The sequence below is a fragment of the Ascaphus truei genome, chromosome 1 (genome assembly GCF_040206685.1).
Source record: "Ascaphus truei isolate aAscTru1 chromosome 1, aAscTru1.hap1, whole genome shotgun sequence".
NCBI classification, from domain to species: Eukaryota; Metazoa; Chordata; class Amphibia; order Anura; family Ascaphidae; genus Ascaphus; species Ascaphus truei.
Window position 1 is genome coordinate 46,081,937 of NC_134483.1, and position 18,192 is coordinate 46,100,128.

Here is an 18,192-nt window from a genome sequence, read left to right on the forward strand (position 1 = left end):
AACAGCTTTATATAACAATGTCATTACGGTAATGTTATTATTCATACTGTTACTTTCATGTCTGAAGCGCTTATTCCCATGATGTGTTCTAACATTATGTCACGTGTATTACTGATTTGACGCGCTATGTACCTGGATGGTGATATATAAATAAAGATATACATACAATATATCAGTTACACAGACAATATACCAGGGGTGGCTAACCTGACTGGGAGTTGGAGCCACAACCAGTCATTGTCAAAGGGCCATGTAACAGAGACTTATCACTGTTTGAGAGAAACTGCCTCTAAATCCAGCAGCAAGCTTGTTAATTGCACACAGGCAATCATCCAGACTCCACCAGGCTGATTAGGAATCTTAAAAAAAGCCTGATGTGAGAAACAGGAGAGAGATTCCTTAGCTCGCATTTGGGCTGACATAAGGAGAATGAGGACTACAGAGATTTCCTTAGCCCACAACTGGGCTGACCTGAGGAAAATATGATGTCTTGATGCACACAGAAGGACTGTATGCTGACAACAAGACAAGGGGATAAGACCTCTATACCTGGACACAGAGAGTGCCATAGCACACAAGGATGCAGACCCAGGAGAACAGAGAGGAGGAGTCCCCTACAGCAACAACAAAAGAAACAGATAAGAGACTTTCTTGTTGGACTGTTGTGTGTGTGTGTGTGTGTGTGTGTGTGTGTGTGTGTGTGTGTGTGTGTGTGTGTGTGTGTATATATATATGTGTGTGTGTGTGTTTAGGGTGATAATCAGCTAAGATACCCACCCAGTTCGAAAGGGCTGGAGTAAAGGTTTAGTTATTCTCCAAAGTGGAGTAGGCCTTTATTTTGTTTGTGTTTGTATGTTTTGCCTTGTTAAAGGTACAGGCGCAAAAAAGCCGGGATTTCATTTCACCCTAATCGGTCTCCACTAAATGTACCTCTGCACACATCTTACAGGCCAAAATAAAAGAAATGTCAAATGAATACATGTATACACACACAGAGCATAATCTGACTGTGTCAGTGTATAGTGCCATCAGGTTATGTCCTGTGTCAATGTATAGTGCCGTCAGGTTATGTCCTGTGTCAGTGTATAGTGCCATCAGGTTATGTCCTGTGTCAATGTATAGTGCCGTCAGGTTATGTCCTGTGTCAGTGTATAGTGCCATCAGGTTATGTCCTGTGTCAATGTATAGTGCCGTCAGGTTATGTCCTGTGTCAGTGTATAGTGCCATCAGGTTATGTCCTGTGTCAGTGTATAGTGCTGTCATGTTATGTCCTGTGTCAGTGTATAGTGCTGTCAGGTTATGTCCTGTGTCAGTGTATAGTGATGTCAGGTTATATCCTGTGTCAGTGTATAGTGCCGTCAGGTTATATCCTGTGTCAGTGTATAGTGCCGTCAGGTTATGTCCTGTGTCAGTGTATAGTGCCATCAGGTTATGTCCTGTGTCAGTGTATAGTGCTGTCAGGTTATGTCCTGTGTCAGTGTATAGTGCCGTCAGGTTATGCTGTGTCAGTGTATAGTGCGGTCAGGTTATGTCCTGTGTCAGTGTATAGTGCCGTCAGGTTATGTCCTGTGTCAGTGTATAGTGCTGTCAGGTTATGTCCGGTGTCAGTGTATAGTGATGTCAGGTTATGTCCTGTGTCAGTGTATAGTGCTCTCAGGTTATGTCCTGTGTCAGTGTATAGTGCCGTGAGGTTATGTTCTGTGTCAGTGTATAGTGCTCTCAGGTTATGTCCTGTGTCAGTGTATAGTGCTGTCAGGTTATGTCCTGTGTCAGTGTATAGTGCCGTTAGGTTATGTCCTGTGTCAGTGTATAGTGCTGTCAGTTTATGTCCTGTGTCAGTGTATAGTGCCGTGAGGTTATGTGCTGTGTCAGTGTATAGTGCCGTCAGGTTATGTCCTGTGTCAGTGTATAGTGCCGTCAGGTTATGTCCTGTGTCAGTGTATAGTGCCGTCAGGTTATGTCCTGTGTCAGTGTATAGTGCTGTCAGGTTATGTTCTGTGTCAGTGTATAGTGCCGTCAGGTTATGTCCTGTGTCAGTGTATAGTGCCGTCAGGTTATGTGCTGTGTCAGTGTATAGTGCTGTCAGGTTATGTCCTGTGTCAGTGTATAGTGCTGTCAGGTTATGTTCTGTGTCAGTGTATAGTGCCGTCAGGTTATGTCCTGTGTCAGTGTATAGTGCCGTCAGGTTATGTCTTGTGTCAGTGTATAGTGCTGTCAGGTTACGTCCTGTGTCGGTGTATAGTGCCGTCAGGTTATGTCCTGCATTAGTGTATAGTGCTGTCAGGTTATGTCCTGTGTTAGTGTATAGTGCCGTCAGGTTATGTCCTGTGTTAGTTTATAGTGCTGTCAGGTTATGTGCTGTGTCAGTGTATAGTGATGTCAGGTTATGTCCTGTGTCAGTGTATAGTGCCGTCAGGTTATGCTCTGTGTCAGTGTATAGTGCTGGCAGGTTATGCTGTGTCAGTGTATAGTGCCGTCAGGTTATGTCTGTATCAGTATATAGTGCAGTCAGGTTATGTCTGTATCAGTGTATAGTGCTGTCAGGTTATATCCTGTGTCAGTGTATAGTGCTGTCAGGTTATGTCCTGTGTCAGTGTATACTGCTGTCAGGTTATATCCTGTGTCAGTGTACAGTATAGTGCTGTCAGGTTATGTCCTGTGTCAGTGTATAGTGCTGTCAGGTTATGTCCTGTGTCAGTGTATAGTGCTGTCAGGTTATGTGCTGTGTCAGTGTATAGTGCTGTCAGGTTATGTCCTGTGTCAGTGTATAGTGCCGTCAGGTTATGTCCTGTGTCAGTGTATAGTGCCGTCAGGTTATGTCCTGTGTCAGTGTATAGTGCCGTCAGGTTATGTCCTGTGTCAGTGTATAGTGCCGTCAGGTTATGTCTGTATCAGTGTATAGTGCCGTCAGGTTATGTCCTGTGTCAGTGTATAGTGCCGTCAGGTTATGTCTGTATCAGTGTATAGTGCCGTCAGGTTATGCTCTGTGTCAGTGTATAGTGCTGTCAGGTTATGTCCTGTGTCAGTGTATAGTGCCGTCAGGTTATGTCCTGTGTCAGTGTATAGTGCTGTCAGGTTATGTCCTGTGTCAGTGTATAGTGCCGTCAGGTTATGTCCTGTGTCAGTGTATAGTGCTGTCAGGTTATGTCCTGTGTCAGTGTATAGTGCCGTCAGGTTATGTCCTGTGTCAGTGTATAGTGCTGTCAGGTTATGTCCTGTGTCAGTGTATAGTGCTGTCAGGTTATGTCCTGTGTCAGTGTATAGTGCTGTCAGGTTATGTCCTGTGTCGGTGTATAGTGCCGTCAGGTTATGTCTTGTGTCAGTGTATAGTGCATTCAGGTTATGTCTTGTGTCAGTGTATAGTGCTCTCAGGTTATGTCCTGTATCAGTGTATAGTGCTGTCAGGTTATGTCCTGTGTCAGTGTATAGTGCTGTCAGGTTATGTCCTGTGTCAGTGTATAGTGCTGTCAGGTTATGTCCTGTGTCGGTGTATAGTGCCGTCAGGTTATGTCTGTGTCAGTGTATAGTGCCGTAAGGTTATGTCCTGTGTCAGTGTATAGTGCCGTCAGGTTATGTCCTGTGTCAGTGTATAGTGCCGTCAGGTTATGTCCTGTGTCAGTGTATAGTGCTGTCAGGTTATGTCCTGTGTCAGTGTATAGTGCTGTCAGGTTATGTCCTGTGTCAGTGTATAGTGCTGTCAGGTTATGTGCTGTGTCAGTGTATAGTGCTGTCAGGTTATGTCCTGTGTCAGTGTATAGTGCTGTCAGGTTATGTCCTGTGTCAGTGTATAGTGCCGTCAGGTTATGCTGTGTCAGTGTATAGTGCGGTCAGGTTATGTCCTGTGTCAGTGTATAGTGCCGTCAGGTTATGTCCTGTGTCAGTGTATAGTGCTGTCAGGTTATGTCCGGTGTCAGTGTATAGTGATGTCAGGTTATGTCCTGTGTCAGTGTATAGTGCTCTCAGGTTATGTCCTGTGTCAGTGTATAGTGCCGTGAGGTTATGTTCTGTGTCAGTGTATAGTGCTCTCAGGTTATGTCCTGTGTCAGTGTATAGTGCTGTCAGGTTATGTCCTGTGTCAGTGTATAGTGCCGTTAGGTTATGTCCTGTGTCAGTGTATAGTGCTGTCAGTTTATGTCCTGTGTCAGTGTATAGTGCCGTGAGGTTATGTGCTGTGTCAGTGTATAGTGCCGTCAGTTTATGTCCTGTGTCAGTGTATAGTGCCGTCAGGTTATGTCCTGTGTCAGTGTATAGTGCCGTCAGGTTATGTCCTGTGTCAGTGTATAGTGCTGTCAGGTTATGTTCTGTGTCAGTGTATAGTGCCGTCAGGTTATGTCCTGTGTCAGTGTATAGTGCCGTCAGGTTATGTGCTGTGTCAGTGTATAGTGCTGTCAGGTTATATCCTGTGTCAGTGTATAGTGCTGTCAGGTTATGTTCTGTGTCAGTGTATAGTGCCGTCAGGTTATGTCCTGTGTCAGTGTATAGTGCCGTCAGGTTATGTCTTGTGTCAGTGTATAGTGCTGTCAGGTTACGTCCTGTGTCGGTGTATAGTGCCGTCAGGTTATGTCCTGTATTAGTGTATAGTGCTGTCAGGTTATGTCCTGTGTTAGTGTATAGTGCCGTCAGGTTATGTCCTGTGTTAGTTTATAGTGCTGTCAGGTTATGTGCTGTGTCAGTGTATAGTGATGTCAGGTTATGTCCTGTGTCAGTGTATAGTGCCGTCAGGTTATGCTCTGTGTCAGTGTATAGTGCTGGCAGGTTATGCTGTGTCAGTGTATAGTGCCGTCAGGTTATGTCTGTATCAGTATATAGTGCAGTCAGGTTATGTCTGTATCAGTGTATAGTGCTGTCAGGTTATATCCTGTGTCAGTGTATAGTGCTGTCAGGTTATGTCCTGTGTCAGTGTATACTGCTGTCAGGTTATATCCTGTGTCAGTGTACAGTATAGTGCTGTCAGGTTATGTGCTGTGTCAGTGTATAGTGCTGTCAGGTTATGTCCTGTGTCAGTGTATAGTGCCGTCAGGTTATGTCCTGTGTCAGTGTATAGTGCCGTCAGGTTATGTCCTGTGTCAGTGTATAGTGCCGTCAGGTTATGTCCTGTGTCAGTGTATAGTGCCGTCAGGTTATGTCTGTATCAGTGTATAGTGCTGTCAGGTTATGTCCTGTGTCAGTGTATAGTGCCGTCAGGTTATGTCCTGTGTCAGTGTATAGTGCCGTCAGGTTATGTCCTGTGTCAGTGTATAGTGCCGTCAGGTTATGTCCTGTGTCAGTGTATAGTGCCGTCAGGTTATGTCTGTATCAGTGTATAGTGCCATCAGGTTATGTCCTGTGTCAGTGTATAGTGCCGTCAGGTTATGTCTGTATCAGTGTATAGTGCCGTCAGGTTATGCTCTGTGTCAGTGTATAGTGCTGTCAGGTTATGTCCTGTGTCAGTGTATAGTGCTGTCAGGTTATGTCCTGTGTCAGTGTATAGTGCCGTCAGGTTATGTCTGTATCAGTGTATAGTGCCGTCAGGTTATGTCCTGTGTCAGTGTATAGTGCCGTCAGGTTATGTCTGTATCAGTGTATAGTGCCGTCAGGTTATGCTCTGTGTCAGTGTATAGTGCTGTCAGGTTATGTCCTGTGTCAGTGTATAGTGCTGTCAGGTTATGTCCTGTGTCAGTGTATAGTGCCGTCAGGTTATGTCCTGTGTCAGTGTATAGTGCTGTCAGGTTATGTCCTGTGTCAGTGTATAGTGCCGTCAGGTTATGTCTGTATCAGTGTATAGTGCCGTCAGGTTATGTTCTGTGTCAGTGTATAGTGCCGTCAGGTTATGTCCTGTGTCAGTGTATAGTGCTGTCAGGTTATGTCCTGTGTCAGTGTATAGTGCCGTCAGGTTATGTCCTGTGTCAGTGTATAGTGCTGTCAGGTTATGTCCTGTGTCAGTGTATAGTGCCGTCAGGTTATGTCCTGTGTCAGTGTATAGTGCTGTCAGGTTATGTCCTGTGTCAGTGTATAGTGCTGTCAGGTTATGTCCTGTGTCAGTGTATAGTGCTGTCAGGTTATGTCCTGTGTCGGTGTATAGTGCCGTCAGGTTATGTCTTGTGTCAGTGTATAGTGCATTCAGGTTATGTCTTGTGTCAGTGTATAGTGCTCTCAGGTTATGTCCTGTATCAGTGTATAGTGCTGTCAGGTTATGTCCTGTGTCAGTGTATAGTGCTGTCAGGTTATGTCCTGTGTCAGTGTATAGTGCTGTCAGGTTATGTCCTGTGTCGGTGTATAGTGCCGTCAGGTTATGTCTTGTGTCAGTGTATAGTGCCGTAAGGTTATGTCCTGTGTCAGTGTATAGTGCCGTCAGGTTATGTCTTGTGTCAGTGTATAGTGCATTCAGGTTATGTCTTGTGTCAGTGTATAGTGCTCTCAGGTTATGTCCTGTATCAGTGTATAGTGCTGTCAGGTTATGTCCTGTGTCAGTGTATAGTGCTGTCAGGTTATGTCCTGTGTCGGTGTATAGTGCCGTCAGGTTATGTCTTGTGTCAGTGTATAGTGCCGTCAGGTTATGTCCTGTGTCAGTGTATAGTGCATTCAGGTTATGTCCTGTGTCAGTGTATAGTGCTGTCAGGTTATGTCCTGTGTCAGTGTATAGTGCCGTCAGGTTATGTCTTGTGTCAGTGTATAGTGCTCTCAGGTTATGTCCTGTGTCAGTGTATAGTGCTGTCAGGTTATGTCCTGTGTCGGTGTATAGTGCCGTCAGGTTATGTCTTGTGTCAGTGTATAGTGCTCTCAGGTTATGTCTTGTGTCAGTGTATAGTGCATTCAGGTTATGTCTTGTGTCAGTGTATAGTGCTCTCAGGTTATGTCCTGTATCAGTGTATAGTACCGTCAGGTTATGTCTGTATCAGTGTATAGTGCTGTCAGGTTATGTCCTGTGTCAGTGTATAGTGCTGTCAGGTTATGTCCTGTGTTAGTGTATAGTGCCGTCAGGTTATGTCTTGTGTCAGTGTATAGTGCATTCAGGTTATGTCCTGTGTCAGTGTATAGTGCTCTCAGGTTATGTCCTGTGTCAGTGTATAGTGCCGTCAGGTTATGTCTTGTGTCAGTGTATAGTGCATTCAGGTTATGTCCTGTGTCAGTGTATAGTGCTCTCAGGTTATGTCCTGTGTCAGTGTATAGTGCTCTCAGGTTATGTCCTGTATCAGTGTATAGTACCGTCAGGTTACACTACCGACACAGTTTATTGCACTGCGGCCAGTTCCGCAAGCCGGGAGATTTCCCGGCTTGCTAGTGGCCGCCCCTCGGCGTTGCGTCATCGGGAGCCTGCGCCCCTTGCACGCGCGTCCAGGGCTCCCCAGTATGTCTGTATCAGTGTATAGTGCTCTCAGGTTATGTCCTGTGTAAGTGTATAGTGCTCTCAGGTTATGTCCTGTGTCAGTGTATAGTGCTCTCAGGTTATGTCCTGTGTAAGTGTATAGTGCTCTCAGGTTATGTCCTGTGTCAGTGTATAGAGCCGTCAGGTTATGTTCTTTGTCAATTTATTGTGCGGAGTATAACCTGACTGCATGATACACTGAGAGTATGTAGCCGGCAGCACTATACACTGACCCAGAGTATCACCTGACAGAGTAAGTTGGAGGGGGTGACACATGGGGAAGAGGGGTTGACACATGGTGGAGAGCGGTGACACATGGGGTAGACGGGGTGACACATTGGGAGGGGTGGAGGATGAGGGGAGAGATGGAGGCAGTTGGGGTAAGAGGGGGAGGCAGTTGGGGTGACAGGGGGAGGCAGTTGGAGTGACAGGGGGAGGCAGTTGGAGTGACAGGGGGGAGGCAGTTGGTACAAGGGAGTGACAGGGGGCAGTGATGGACAAGAGGGTGATAGGGGCAGTTGTGTCTACAGGAGCACAAGGAGGTGACAGGAGGGAAAGGGAAGGCTGTGGGGGAATAGGGGGCAGTGGGGTGATTGTCCCTACCTTGCTCTCCAGTCTCCACAGCCAGCCAGCACTATATGGACCTCCCAGCAGACAGGGTGTCTACTCGCTGTACCCTGTGCTGCTTGGGAGCCCACCCATAGGGCAGTGATTTTCAACCAGGGTTCCACGAGCCCCCTTCAGGGGTTCTGTGGCTGCCAGGGGGGAGAGCTGGGACCCGGCGGGATGGCAGCATCCCCACGTAGCAGTGACCCGGCATCAGCAACAGCAACAGCCTGCTCACTACTATCTTTCCTCTACCTGCTTCTGCAATCAGCTTTTGGCTGACAAGAGGGAGAGGAAACATCAGTGTGGGCTCTCAGCACTGGCTCCCTTAAAGAGGCCGTGTGTCTGTGTGTCGGTGGGGGAGAATGTGTGTGTGTGTGGGGAGTGGGAGAGAGTGTGTGTCTGTGTGGGGGAGGGGAAGAGACTGTCTGTGTGGGCGGGGGGGAGAGAGTATGTGTCTGTGTGTGGGGGGAGGGGGAGAGATAGAGTGTGTGTCTGCGTGGGAAAGGGGGAGAGTGTCTGTGTGTGGGGGGGGGTGGAGGGGGAAAGAGTGTGTGTCGGTATGTGTGTCTGTATGGGGGAGGGGGTGTGTGAGAGGGAGAGAGTGTGAGGCGAAGAGTGTGTGCATGGGTAAGTAAGTGAGAGGGGGAGAGTGAGTGTGTGTGTATAGAAGAGAGAGTGTAAGGCAGAAATTAAGGGGGAGAGGTGGGGGGCGAGAGACGGGAGGGCGAGAGAGGAGGCGCGAGAGATAGGAAGGTGAGAGGGGGACGAGAGACGGGAGGATGAGGGGAGAGCGACAGATGGTAGGGCGAGGGGGGGCGAGAGACGGCAGGGCGAGGGGAGGGGGCGGGAGACCGGGGCGAGAGACGGGGGGGGGGGTCGAGAGAAGAGAGGGGGGCGAGAGACGAGAGGGTTAGGGGGGTGAGAGACGTGCGGGGGGCAAGAGACGGGAGGGTGAGGGGGGGCGAGAGATGGGAGGTAGAGCGAGAGACGTGAGGTGGGGCAAGAGATGGGAGGGTGAGGGGGGGGCGAGAGACGGGAAAGTGAGGGGAGGCGAGTGATGGGAGGGGGAGCGAGAGACGTTAGGGGGGGCGAGAGACGGGAGGCCAGGGGGCGGCAGGGCATGAGAGGGGAGAGCGAGTGGGGGCGAGAGATGCGAGGGGGGGCGAGGGGGGTTAGAGACGCAAGGGGGGAACAGATAGGTGAAGGGGGCGAGAGACGGGAAGTCGAGGGGGGAGGGCGAGAGATGGGAGGGTGAGCGGGAGGGCAAGAGGGGATGCGAGAGATGGGGGGTGAAAGATAGGAGTTCGAGAGACGGGAGGGCCAGGGGTATTTGAGAGGGGGAGGGGCGAGAAACGGGAGGGCGAGAGACAGGAGGGCCAAGGGGAGTGAAAGGGGGGGGGGCGAGAGACAGGGCGAGGGTTGGGGTTCCCCAGAATTTCACAATCGAATTCTGGGGTTCCCTAACCAAAAAAAGGTTGAAAACCACTGCCATAGGAGCTCAGGAGACGAGCTGATTAGGGAGCGCTCTGGCTTCTCCTCTCCCATGTGTCTATTGTCTGTCTGCAGTCGCTTCAAAAAACAGGGGCCGCCACCACTGAAATATACCCTGCACTTTAATCTGAAAGTAATTAAGCATAAAGATCTACATCAGGGGTGCTCACCTCCAGACGTCAAGAGCCCCAGACAGGTCAGGTGGAAGATTGAGCCACCTGTGCTGAAGCAGGGATATACTTAAAACCTGACCTGTTGTGGGGTCTTCCGGACTAGAGTTGAGCACCCCTGATCCAGATAACCTTCCAGGCAACCGAGAATAAACATGATTAATGTAATTCAGGCTAAATCCCATACTTGCGTACAGAGAATATGGAATTTTATTGCCTGGCTTCGACTATTCCCAATGGCAGATCCCCAGCACCAGAATAGCCATTGCATTTTAAAAATGTGTTTCTTTTGTGTGTTTCTTGTCCTGGAAGTGCCTCGAATGTTGTCCCTGTTTTTAATTTGAACTTTTCAGAATACATATATTTTGTAAATATTGCAACAGTAAGGGATTAGTTAATCATTGTGTAGGATGTTCCAGAAAATGAACAATAACCGTGGAATGCAGCTTGTTGTGCATCTTATTCCTTGAAAATGATTTAATGAAATTAAAGTAGGCAATTTGAATTGACGACTTGTGAATTGCAAAAGAATGAGGCACCCCAGTGAGGTTAAACAATTGTTACCCAATGCCAAAATGCCATACAACCTTAAATGCCTTCTCCTTGGGGTCTGTACCTTTAAAAATGCATTTGTACAGCATTTTTGGGGATCTTTATATTGAGGGAGGCAAAAAAAAGCATTTGTTGCCCAATTAAAAGAGATCGCACATGCTTGTGTGTTGAGGTCAACTGTACCTTCCTTCTCCCTGCTTATGTTATAACAGCCAACTCCAGTCCTCGAGGGCCAAAGACAGGTCAGGTCTTCACGATATCCCTGCTTCAGCACCGTAGTTGGCAGAGCCACCTGTGCTGAAGCAGGACTATGCTGAAAACCTGACCGGTTGGCAGCTCTGGAGGACTGGACTTGGCTGCCCCTGTGTTCGAGTATGATTGTGATTTAAGCAATGCACATAGCATATGAGCGGTAACACATTCTATGGCCCAGATCCACAAACGTGTGCTAAGCTTTTACACGTCTTTACTCCCCATCATATGAAGAGGAGTAAAGTTGTGCTGAAGCTTAACACCCTCTTGTGGTTCTGGGCCTGCGTTTGCAATCACTGTCTAAGGTCTTTTTTTAAACGTGCATTATCAGTGAGATATGGTTAACAGAGGACTGGCTTTTGCCACACGTACTTTTTAAAAACCGTTTAGCATAAGTTAAATTCTCTTTGAAATATACTATGTCCTGCTAGGGCACCCATGTCAAACTTATAACTGGGCTGGTATGGGGCACTGACACTTCTGAAGCTTCAAGTCACACTGAAGGCCGCGATTATAGTTGCACTAGGCTGGAGGCGATCGGGAGGCATGGCCATGACGTCACGTGACCGGTTCACTCTCATTGGCTGAACCGCTTGCGTGACGCGGCCATCGCGCTGCAAAAATAATTTAATTTGTGTCTTCTGTTAACTGTCGCTCCGTAGCGCTTGAGCGGGCACACTATGTGCGCCTCCATTGGTCTACATTCATTTGTTCCGGTGGCAGACACATGCGTCCTCCTCCTGTTTTCTGTGGTTAATGGCTGTCTCCCCCCCCCCTCTTTCCTGTGCGCACTTCCTCCCTTGGAGGGGGTCTCCTCGTGCCACTGCTGCCCCTCTCTCACCTGTGGCTGTGAGGGTCTCTTTCGTCTCCCTCACCTGCATCGTATCACAATTCAAGCCACACCTCACCCTCAGACCTCCACAGTATCCCCAGCAGGCTCCAGCGGATATGTCTGCTGCATTGCCAGCGGCAGGTAGGGATTATATTAGTGTGCCTGCTTTGTACATGTGTGTGTGAGTGAGTGTATGTCTTTGTGTCACTCAGTTTGTGTGTCACTCTATGGCTCCGTTAAATTAGGTTAAACAGCGTGACGTTACATAAATAGGAAACAGACTTTATTTTCCCTGAGTTCAACGTGTATTCACTAATCTAATTACCGTATTGGCCCGAATATAGTGCTATGTTTTTTCCCCCCTAAAAATGTCCTTCCGAAAACTGTACATTTATTGTATGCGCAGCCTAACACCTTTTATTTTTCATGTAGAACACCTTAAAAACCTTAGGGTCGTATTATGTGCGAGGCCGCACTATATTCGGGCCAATACGGTATATTAAAAAAACAACATCCGTCACCAAAAGCTATATTGTAGTGCTAAATACATTAGTGGGCACGTTAAAAGCGCAGAGACGCGTCAAGCAATACAATGCACATGCGCATTAGGAAAAATACACTACAGGTAGTCCTCGTTATCCAACGTTTCACTTTACAACGAATGGCATATCCAACGCTTTACAATGCAACCCTATGGGCCGTGTTTCGATGCCGGAATGCGTTATCCAACGCTCACCGCCGCTGATTAACATGGGACTCGCTTTACAACGGTTTCACTATCCAACTCGGATTCCGTTGGATAACCGAGGACTGCCTGTAGCGCGTTCCAAACGTGTAACGCATGTCTTTATTAATGTTATATTATTTATAATATATATCTTGGTCTGACACATAACTATTTTAAAAATAAGTGTTAGGCCCGGGCCATAGAGGGGTGAGGAGAGCGGAGGCGCGCTAACGCTGAGGCTCGCCTGCTTCAGTCAGCGCGATTGCACGGACTTGCAGGCGAGCCAGCGTGCGCGAAGGGAGCTGGGGGGAGGTGGTTGGAGGCGGGGCAGTGACGTCGCTGGGCCAATCGCCCGCAACGCACTGACGTCAATGTCACGGTGCCGTGACGTTGACGCTGCTGTGCTGTGATTGGAGGTTTTCAGCCGACAGCGCTCTGAAAAACAGCTTGGCGCTCGGCTGAAACCTCCAACTCGTCAGCACGCCTGCAGACGCTCGCGTGAGCCCCCTCTCAAGGCATCCTCATTGAGGATGCAGTAGCTCAGCGCGGAGCGTCCGAACGCCTCAGCACGGCCTGTCCGTCTATGGACTTGGCCTTAAGTGTCAGACCAAATTAACTTTTTACTTTGGGTATTTCTCATTACAGGGAATTCTATCTAATAACGTAGGATAATCATGGTCTTGCTGTGATTAACGGTAAGTTTAGGTGTGACCTATTTCCCTGCGCTAACATTAGCAGAGTTTAGTGCATCTGCGATCTTAGGCTACCGGGTCATTAGCATCTGATTTGCATATGAGTAATTCTAACATCCGTAGAAATGTATCGATATGTTATTTCAGTGGCTAACTCTAACATTATTCTCTTTAGAGCATAGGCGTTAGGATACACGTAACATTTTCTCTCTCTTGCCCCCTTACCCTCTCCCCCTATCTCACTGTCCCCCGCTATTCTCCCCTCACACTCTCCCACTCTCTTCTCCTCTTATACTCTGCCCCTCTCTCTTCTCCCCTTACACTCTCCCTCCTCTCTTTTCTCCCCTTACACTCTCTCCCTCACACTCTCCCCCCTTACACTCTCCCGCTTCTCTCTTGCACATGTAGCCAGGTACCCCCTGGGCTACTAATCTGCCCTGCCTAACACATAAGCCCTGGTACCAGTGCAGGCAGTGTTAGGGTAAAATCTATGCTCCTTGCTGCTGCAGTAAACAACTCCCTTGAGTGGAAGGGGGGGGGGGGCGTGCCTTAGGCCTGGGTACTGCCCTATCAAGGGCTCAAACCTCGGACCCTCCCCTGGATACAAAAGGGGGGATGCAGCCTAAATTCAGTCTGTTCTGTGATTTGGAAGTGTGGAGCCAGGGCTCTGGTTTACCTTCCTTCCCCTCCCTCAGGGGAGTGGGATCAACTACCCCACATTCCACCAGTGAGTGTGGGAGTCAGGGATAGACTTTTGGGGCCTCAAGCCCTGGAGGTTGAGTCCAGGGACAAAGAAAGTAGCAAGCTGCGAGGTGATCTTCTGCTGGGTTATGTAGGGTCCAGTGGGAGTGAGTCTCTCTTGCTGAGGAAGATGTATACTGTAATGGATTGTGTTGCTGAATACTGATGTGAAGGAATAAAGACCCCAGTTACTGTTTTGTACTCCTGCCTGAGGCTGCAGTTATTCAGGGAGAGGTGCGAGTGTTTTCCACAGGGGACTGCAACTATCCATGATAGGCCCTGTGGGAATGGAGGCGCTGTACCATCAGAGAGAAGAACCACCCAAGCACCTAAAGCCTGTCCTGTTAATCCCCAAACAACACTGGCGGATGCTCAGGGCCTTCTGCAAGCCTAACAGGTAGCACCGACACCAGGTAACAGCGGTGATTCTCCCTTAGGGTGGGGGAACATGGGTTAAATGCAGACACGCACCTTTGTGGTCCGTAGCGCCCTCCTCCTGCCTGCCGGAAGTTGAACGCGACTTCTGGCACCGACAGGAGCAGGGAGAGGAAGGATCGCAGTGACTGGGCGGCTGCAGCTGCATAGAGTGTCGCTGGGTCACTGCTGCATGGGGTCACTCACGCTGCTCTGCCAAGTCCCCCCCCTGGCGGCCGCAGAACCCCTAACCCCGGTTGAATATGACTGTCATAGACATTGGGATAAACATAACGTTTTCTCTTTACCGCATAGGTGTTAGGATAAACGTAACGTTCATTTTGGTTAGTTACGTTAAATAGGCGAACGGAGCTTGGGATGGAAATAGTCTTGTTTGTCTAAGGCTGCGGCCACGCTGCCGCTGGGCGTGTTCATGCTTGAGAGTTGTGACGTCCCCAACTCTCCAAGGAGGAGCACAGGATGTCCTGCATAATTTTGCAAGCGCGAGGGGGGGGGGGCATGGATCGGGGCTATTTCTGTGTGTAGTGTGTGTGGCTGTATTCTGTGTGCATTGACTGCTGCTGAGCACACTTCAGAGTCAATTTTCCTTAACTCTCCCGAGCTTGGGAGAGCGTACGTGCCGTGCACGAGCGCGTGCGTGGCCATGAAGATTCAGATGCACTGAAGTTAACGCATCAAGCGCCAAGCTCGCTCAGCGGCAGCGTGGACATAGCCTAAGAAACTTGTGTCAGACAAACCTGATTACATTTTCCAAAAATGGAATAGGTAATCTTTCATAGGTAGCTTGTTTAACATTGTTTAGGGCTGCCACATTTAAGTTTTTTAAATACGGGATGCCAAAATACAGTAGGAAAATAACATTGAAATACAGACCTTTCCTATATGTTTTCATTAAAAAAACACACACCGTTGCCCCCCTCCTCCATCTCTCAACCTCCCTCCTCCCTCCATCCTCCATCTCTCAGCCCCACTCCTCCCTATCCACAGTCCCTATCCTCCTCCTCACAGCTTTCCCCCTCTCACAGCTCCCCCCCTCTTCCTTACATCCGACATCCACCGCCTTATGCCGCAGCACCGCTGCCATACTTCTCCTGCTGGCCGACCTTCGGCCCTGAATTGTTCCATTGCCCCAGAAATATGGGACAATTATGTGTCCCAACAGACCTTTCAGGGACAATGGGATAATTCATTGGATTAGGGGACAATCCCGTATAGATGGGACGTCTGGCAACCCTACACCTGTAACAAAGATAAATGTTGTACACCAGCAATGAAAAAAATTGAGGATACTTATACCGGTGCTCTCTTCTCAGTAAGGGAAGGCCCGCTGCGTTCCATGGACAGAATTCAGGACACAAGAAGAGCAGAAGCTCCTCGGATTTTGCAAATGCAATTATTTATTGAAGTCAGAATGTTCCAACGTTTTGGCCGTCTAGGCAGCCTGTCATAGAATGAGATTCCTAGTGGGAAGCTGAAACGTTGGAACATTCTGGCTTCAATAAATATTTCAATTTGCAAAATCCGTGGAGCCTCTACTCTTCTTTTGTCCTGAACCCTACACCTGTCCCATCTATGTGCAGCCCCGCATGAAAGCAATTTGAACGACTACACCGACATGAAATGATACACATAAGAGAAGCTCCACAAACACATTCAGTAAGACTCTGAGGAACTGTAATAAGCTACAGTCGGTGCCACAGCACATTCTAAGACATTGAGTAAAATAAAAGGTCATGTATCTAAGAAGTAAAACAGAGCATAGAAGTGGATAGATGTAACCCCTCCAGTGCTGGAATGACGGGACCTGCAAGTTAAACCTTACATTGTTACAGGGATTATTAACACATTGGGACTTATTCAATAAAGTGTTATAGTGCCGATTCAGCACCACCAGTCGCAAAGTCCTGTTGACTCGAATGGGACATTCAATGCAGTAGGACCTAAACGGCACTTACGCACTTTATTGAATAAGCCCACTTGTGCGGCACATAAATATCACCTACCAAGGCAATAGGGCTTCTCTCTGTTCCTGTGTCTTTCTCGATCATATCGGTATCCAGGATAACAAGTACACAGGACACGACCAAAATTATCGGTGCACTGCTGTTCACATGGGGCCTCTGAACATACATCATAATCTGTGAAGAGAGACAGTGCACAAATCAGGTGAATAAGGGCTGTAAAACAGGAACCAGGCAGCTCGTATAACAGGGCAAAGGGAGAATGGACAGGTTCAATCATGTACACAATGGTACGATTAAGAGACAGGTTGATGTAGTCAATTGAGACGATGTGGATTCTGTTGGGTGACCATTTACTTTACAAAGGAAATTTTTTATATTTTGGAAGGTGGTGTGGGCGAGAGGAAGACAGAGATTAAAAAAGGAAGACTTATTTGACAAATCTGTCTGTTATAGTGCGATAAGGCAGTGGTTCTCGTCAGTATAAAATGTTGTGTGGAAGACCTCTATGATAATGTATCTCTATTCATCTGTGTAATGATATATAATTGTACCATATGTATCTCATAGCATTGTATACCATATACAGAATTATGTGTGTGTGGGGGGGAGGGGGGTGGGGGAGGGAGGGCCAATAAAGAATATCACTTGTGAGAACATTCACATGTCTTAGGCAGGTCTGCAACCCAGCCTTTCACATTATCACCTAGCATACAGGGCTCCCACTGCAGCAAGGGATTCTGGGAAATGACATGCAAAATGAGCACACAATGTATCACCTTTTGCCTGGAAAATCCATTCACATGGAGCCCATTTAAGCTGATGCATCGCTGTTCACACAGCTTGTAAACACAGCATGGGACTAGCAAAGCAAGTCAAACCACTCACAGACATGTTTCAACCTTGATGGGTATCATCAGTGTGAGGTTGGTTTATACTTGCTGTGCAATACTTCTATGCTGGGTAGGTTTACCATATACATTTTAAGTTATGGTGGTGAAAAAGGCAACAAAAAACCTCCACCGTTAGCATAAAGCCAATAAAGAATATCACTTGTGAGCACATTCACATGTCTTGACAGGTCTGCAACCCTGCCTTTCAACCATTATCACCTTGCATACAGTGCTCCCACTGCATCAAGGGATTCTGGGAAATTACATGCAATGACCACACAATGTGCTCACAAGTGATATTCTTTATTGGCTGTATGCTAAGCAACCTTTAGCATTGATAGCAAAGAGGATGAAGAAAAATGGAGCACCATCCTCAGCAAAAAAAGATCCAGAGAGGGCTCACATATAAAAAATAGATGACTTTAATGGATCATACAGGGGACCGTTAAAGAGGCAACAGCAACACACTTGCATTGATATGCTGGCAGGGATAGAAAGGTCACAGGTTACAGGAGAGAGCTTCCTGGAGTAAATATATTAAGATATGTTTTGCACTACTACTGAAGTGCTTTAAAACGACATATGGATTATATATCACAGTTTTAGAGACCCTAATTTAGAGTTATCCTGCAACAGTGAAAAAATATGGAGCCATAAAATAGCAATGGAAAGAACATATGTGGCAACCTTTTATAGTTACCACTGTAGTCTTCTGCTAATGAGTGGGTGGTTTTTTTCTTTCAATATTTTTTATTTTATTTATGATCAGTGGCAATCATATGTAATGTTGTTGTAACAGAATTCATTGAATACAGGTGAAAGGTGTATTTCTGTCTAGCGCATTATGCGGACTCTCTTAAACCAGTGTACAAACAGCAGATATTTATCGCAGGAAAAGGAATCCCATTGCAATCAACTGTCAATGTTCTCCTATAATGAATCCAGGGCGATCCTTTTGTATTTGGTTTGCCCCTGTTTTGCCGCCGGAAAATAACTTATGTGATTTTACTATTGCAGTATATTGTACGTGTATTCCTGCTTAACAATTATAGCACATTTGTATAGTATACAGTATGCTATGCTTATACTTCCTGTGTTTGTGTTATTAATAAATCACTGTTATATATTTGATTGTTCTGTCCAGTGCTGGTAAATATATCTTTAAGGGGATTATTCTCTACATTAACGTAGCTAGGATGGATGGATGGGTAGGTAGATGGATGGGTAGGTAAATGGATAGATGGATGGGTAGATGGATGGGTAGATGGATGGATGGATAGATGGATGGATGGGTAGATGGATGGATGGGTAGATGGATGGATGGGTAGATGGATGGATGGGTAGATGGATGGATGGGTAGATGGATGGATGGGTAGATGGATGGATGGGTAGATGGATGGATGGGTAGATGGATGGGTAGATGGATCTCTAAAGCACAAGTTCGAATTTTGAAATAATAAAAAACATTTCTGATCATTTTTTCCCTTTTTTG

General features: G+C 47.3%; 1 protein-coding gene across 2 annotated transcripts in view; it reads right to left on the reverse strand.

Moving 5' to 3' along the window:
* The window catches only part of CCBE1 (collagen and calcium binding EGF domains 1), a 474,905-nt gene that overhangs the window by 74,699 nt on the left and 382,014 nt on the right, over positions 1 to 18,192 (reverse strand). For both annotated transcript variants that reach the window (XM_075587449.1, XM_075587459.1), the window contains one exon: positions 15,850 to 15,984. In XM_075587449.1, the coding sequence (XP_075443564.1) occupies positions 15,850 to 15,984 (135 nt within the window). The remainder of the gene's footprint in view (positions 1 to 15,849; positions 15,985 to 18,192) is intronic.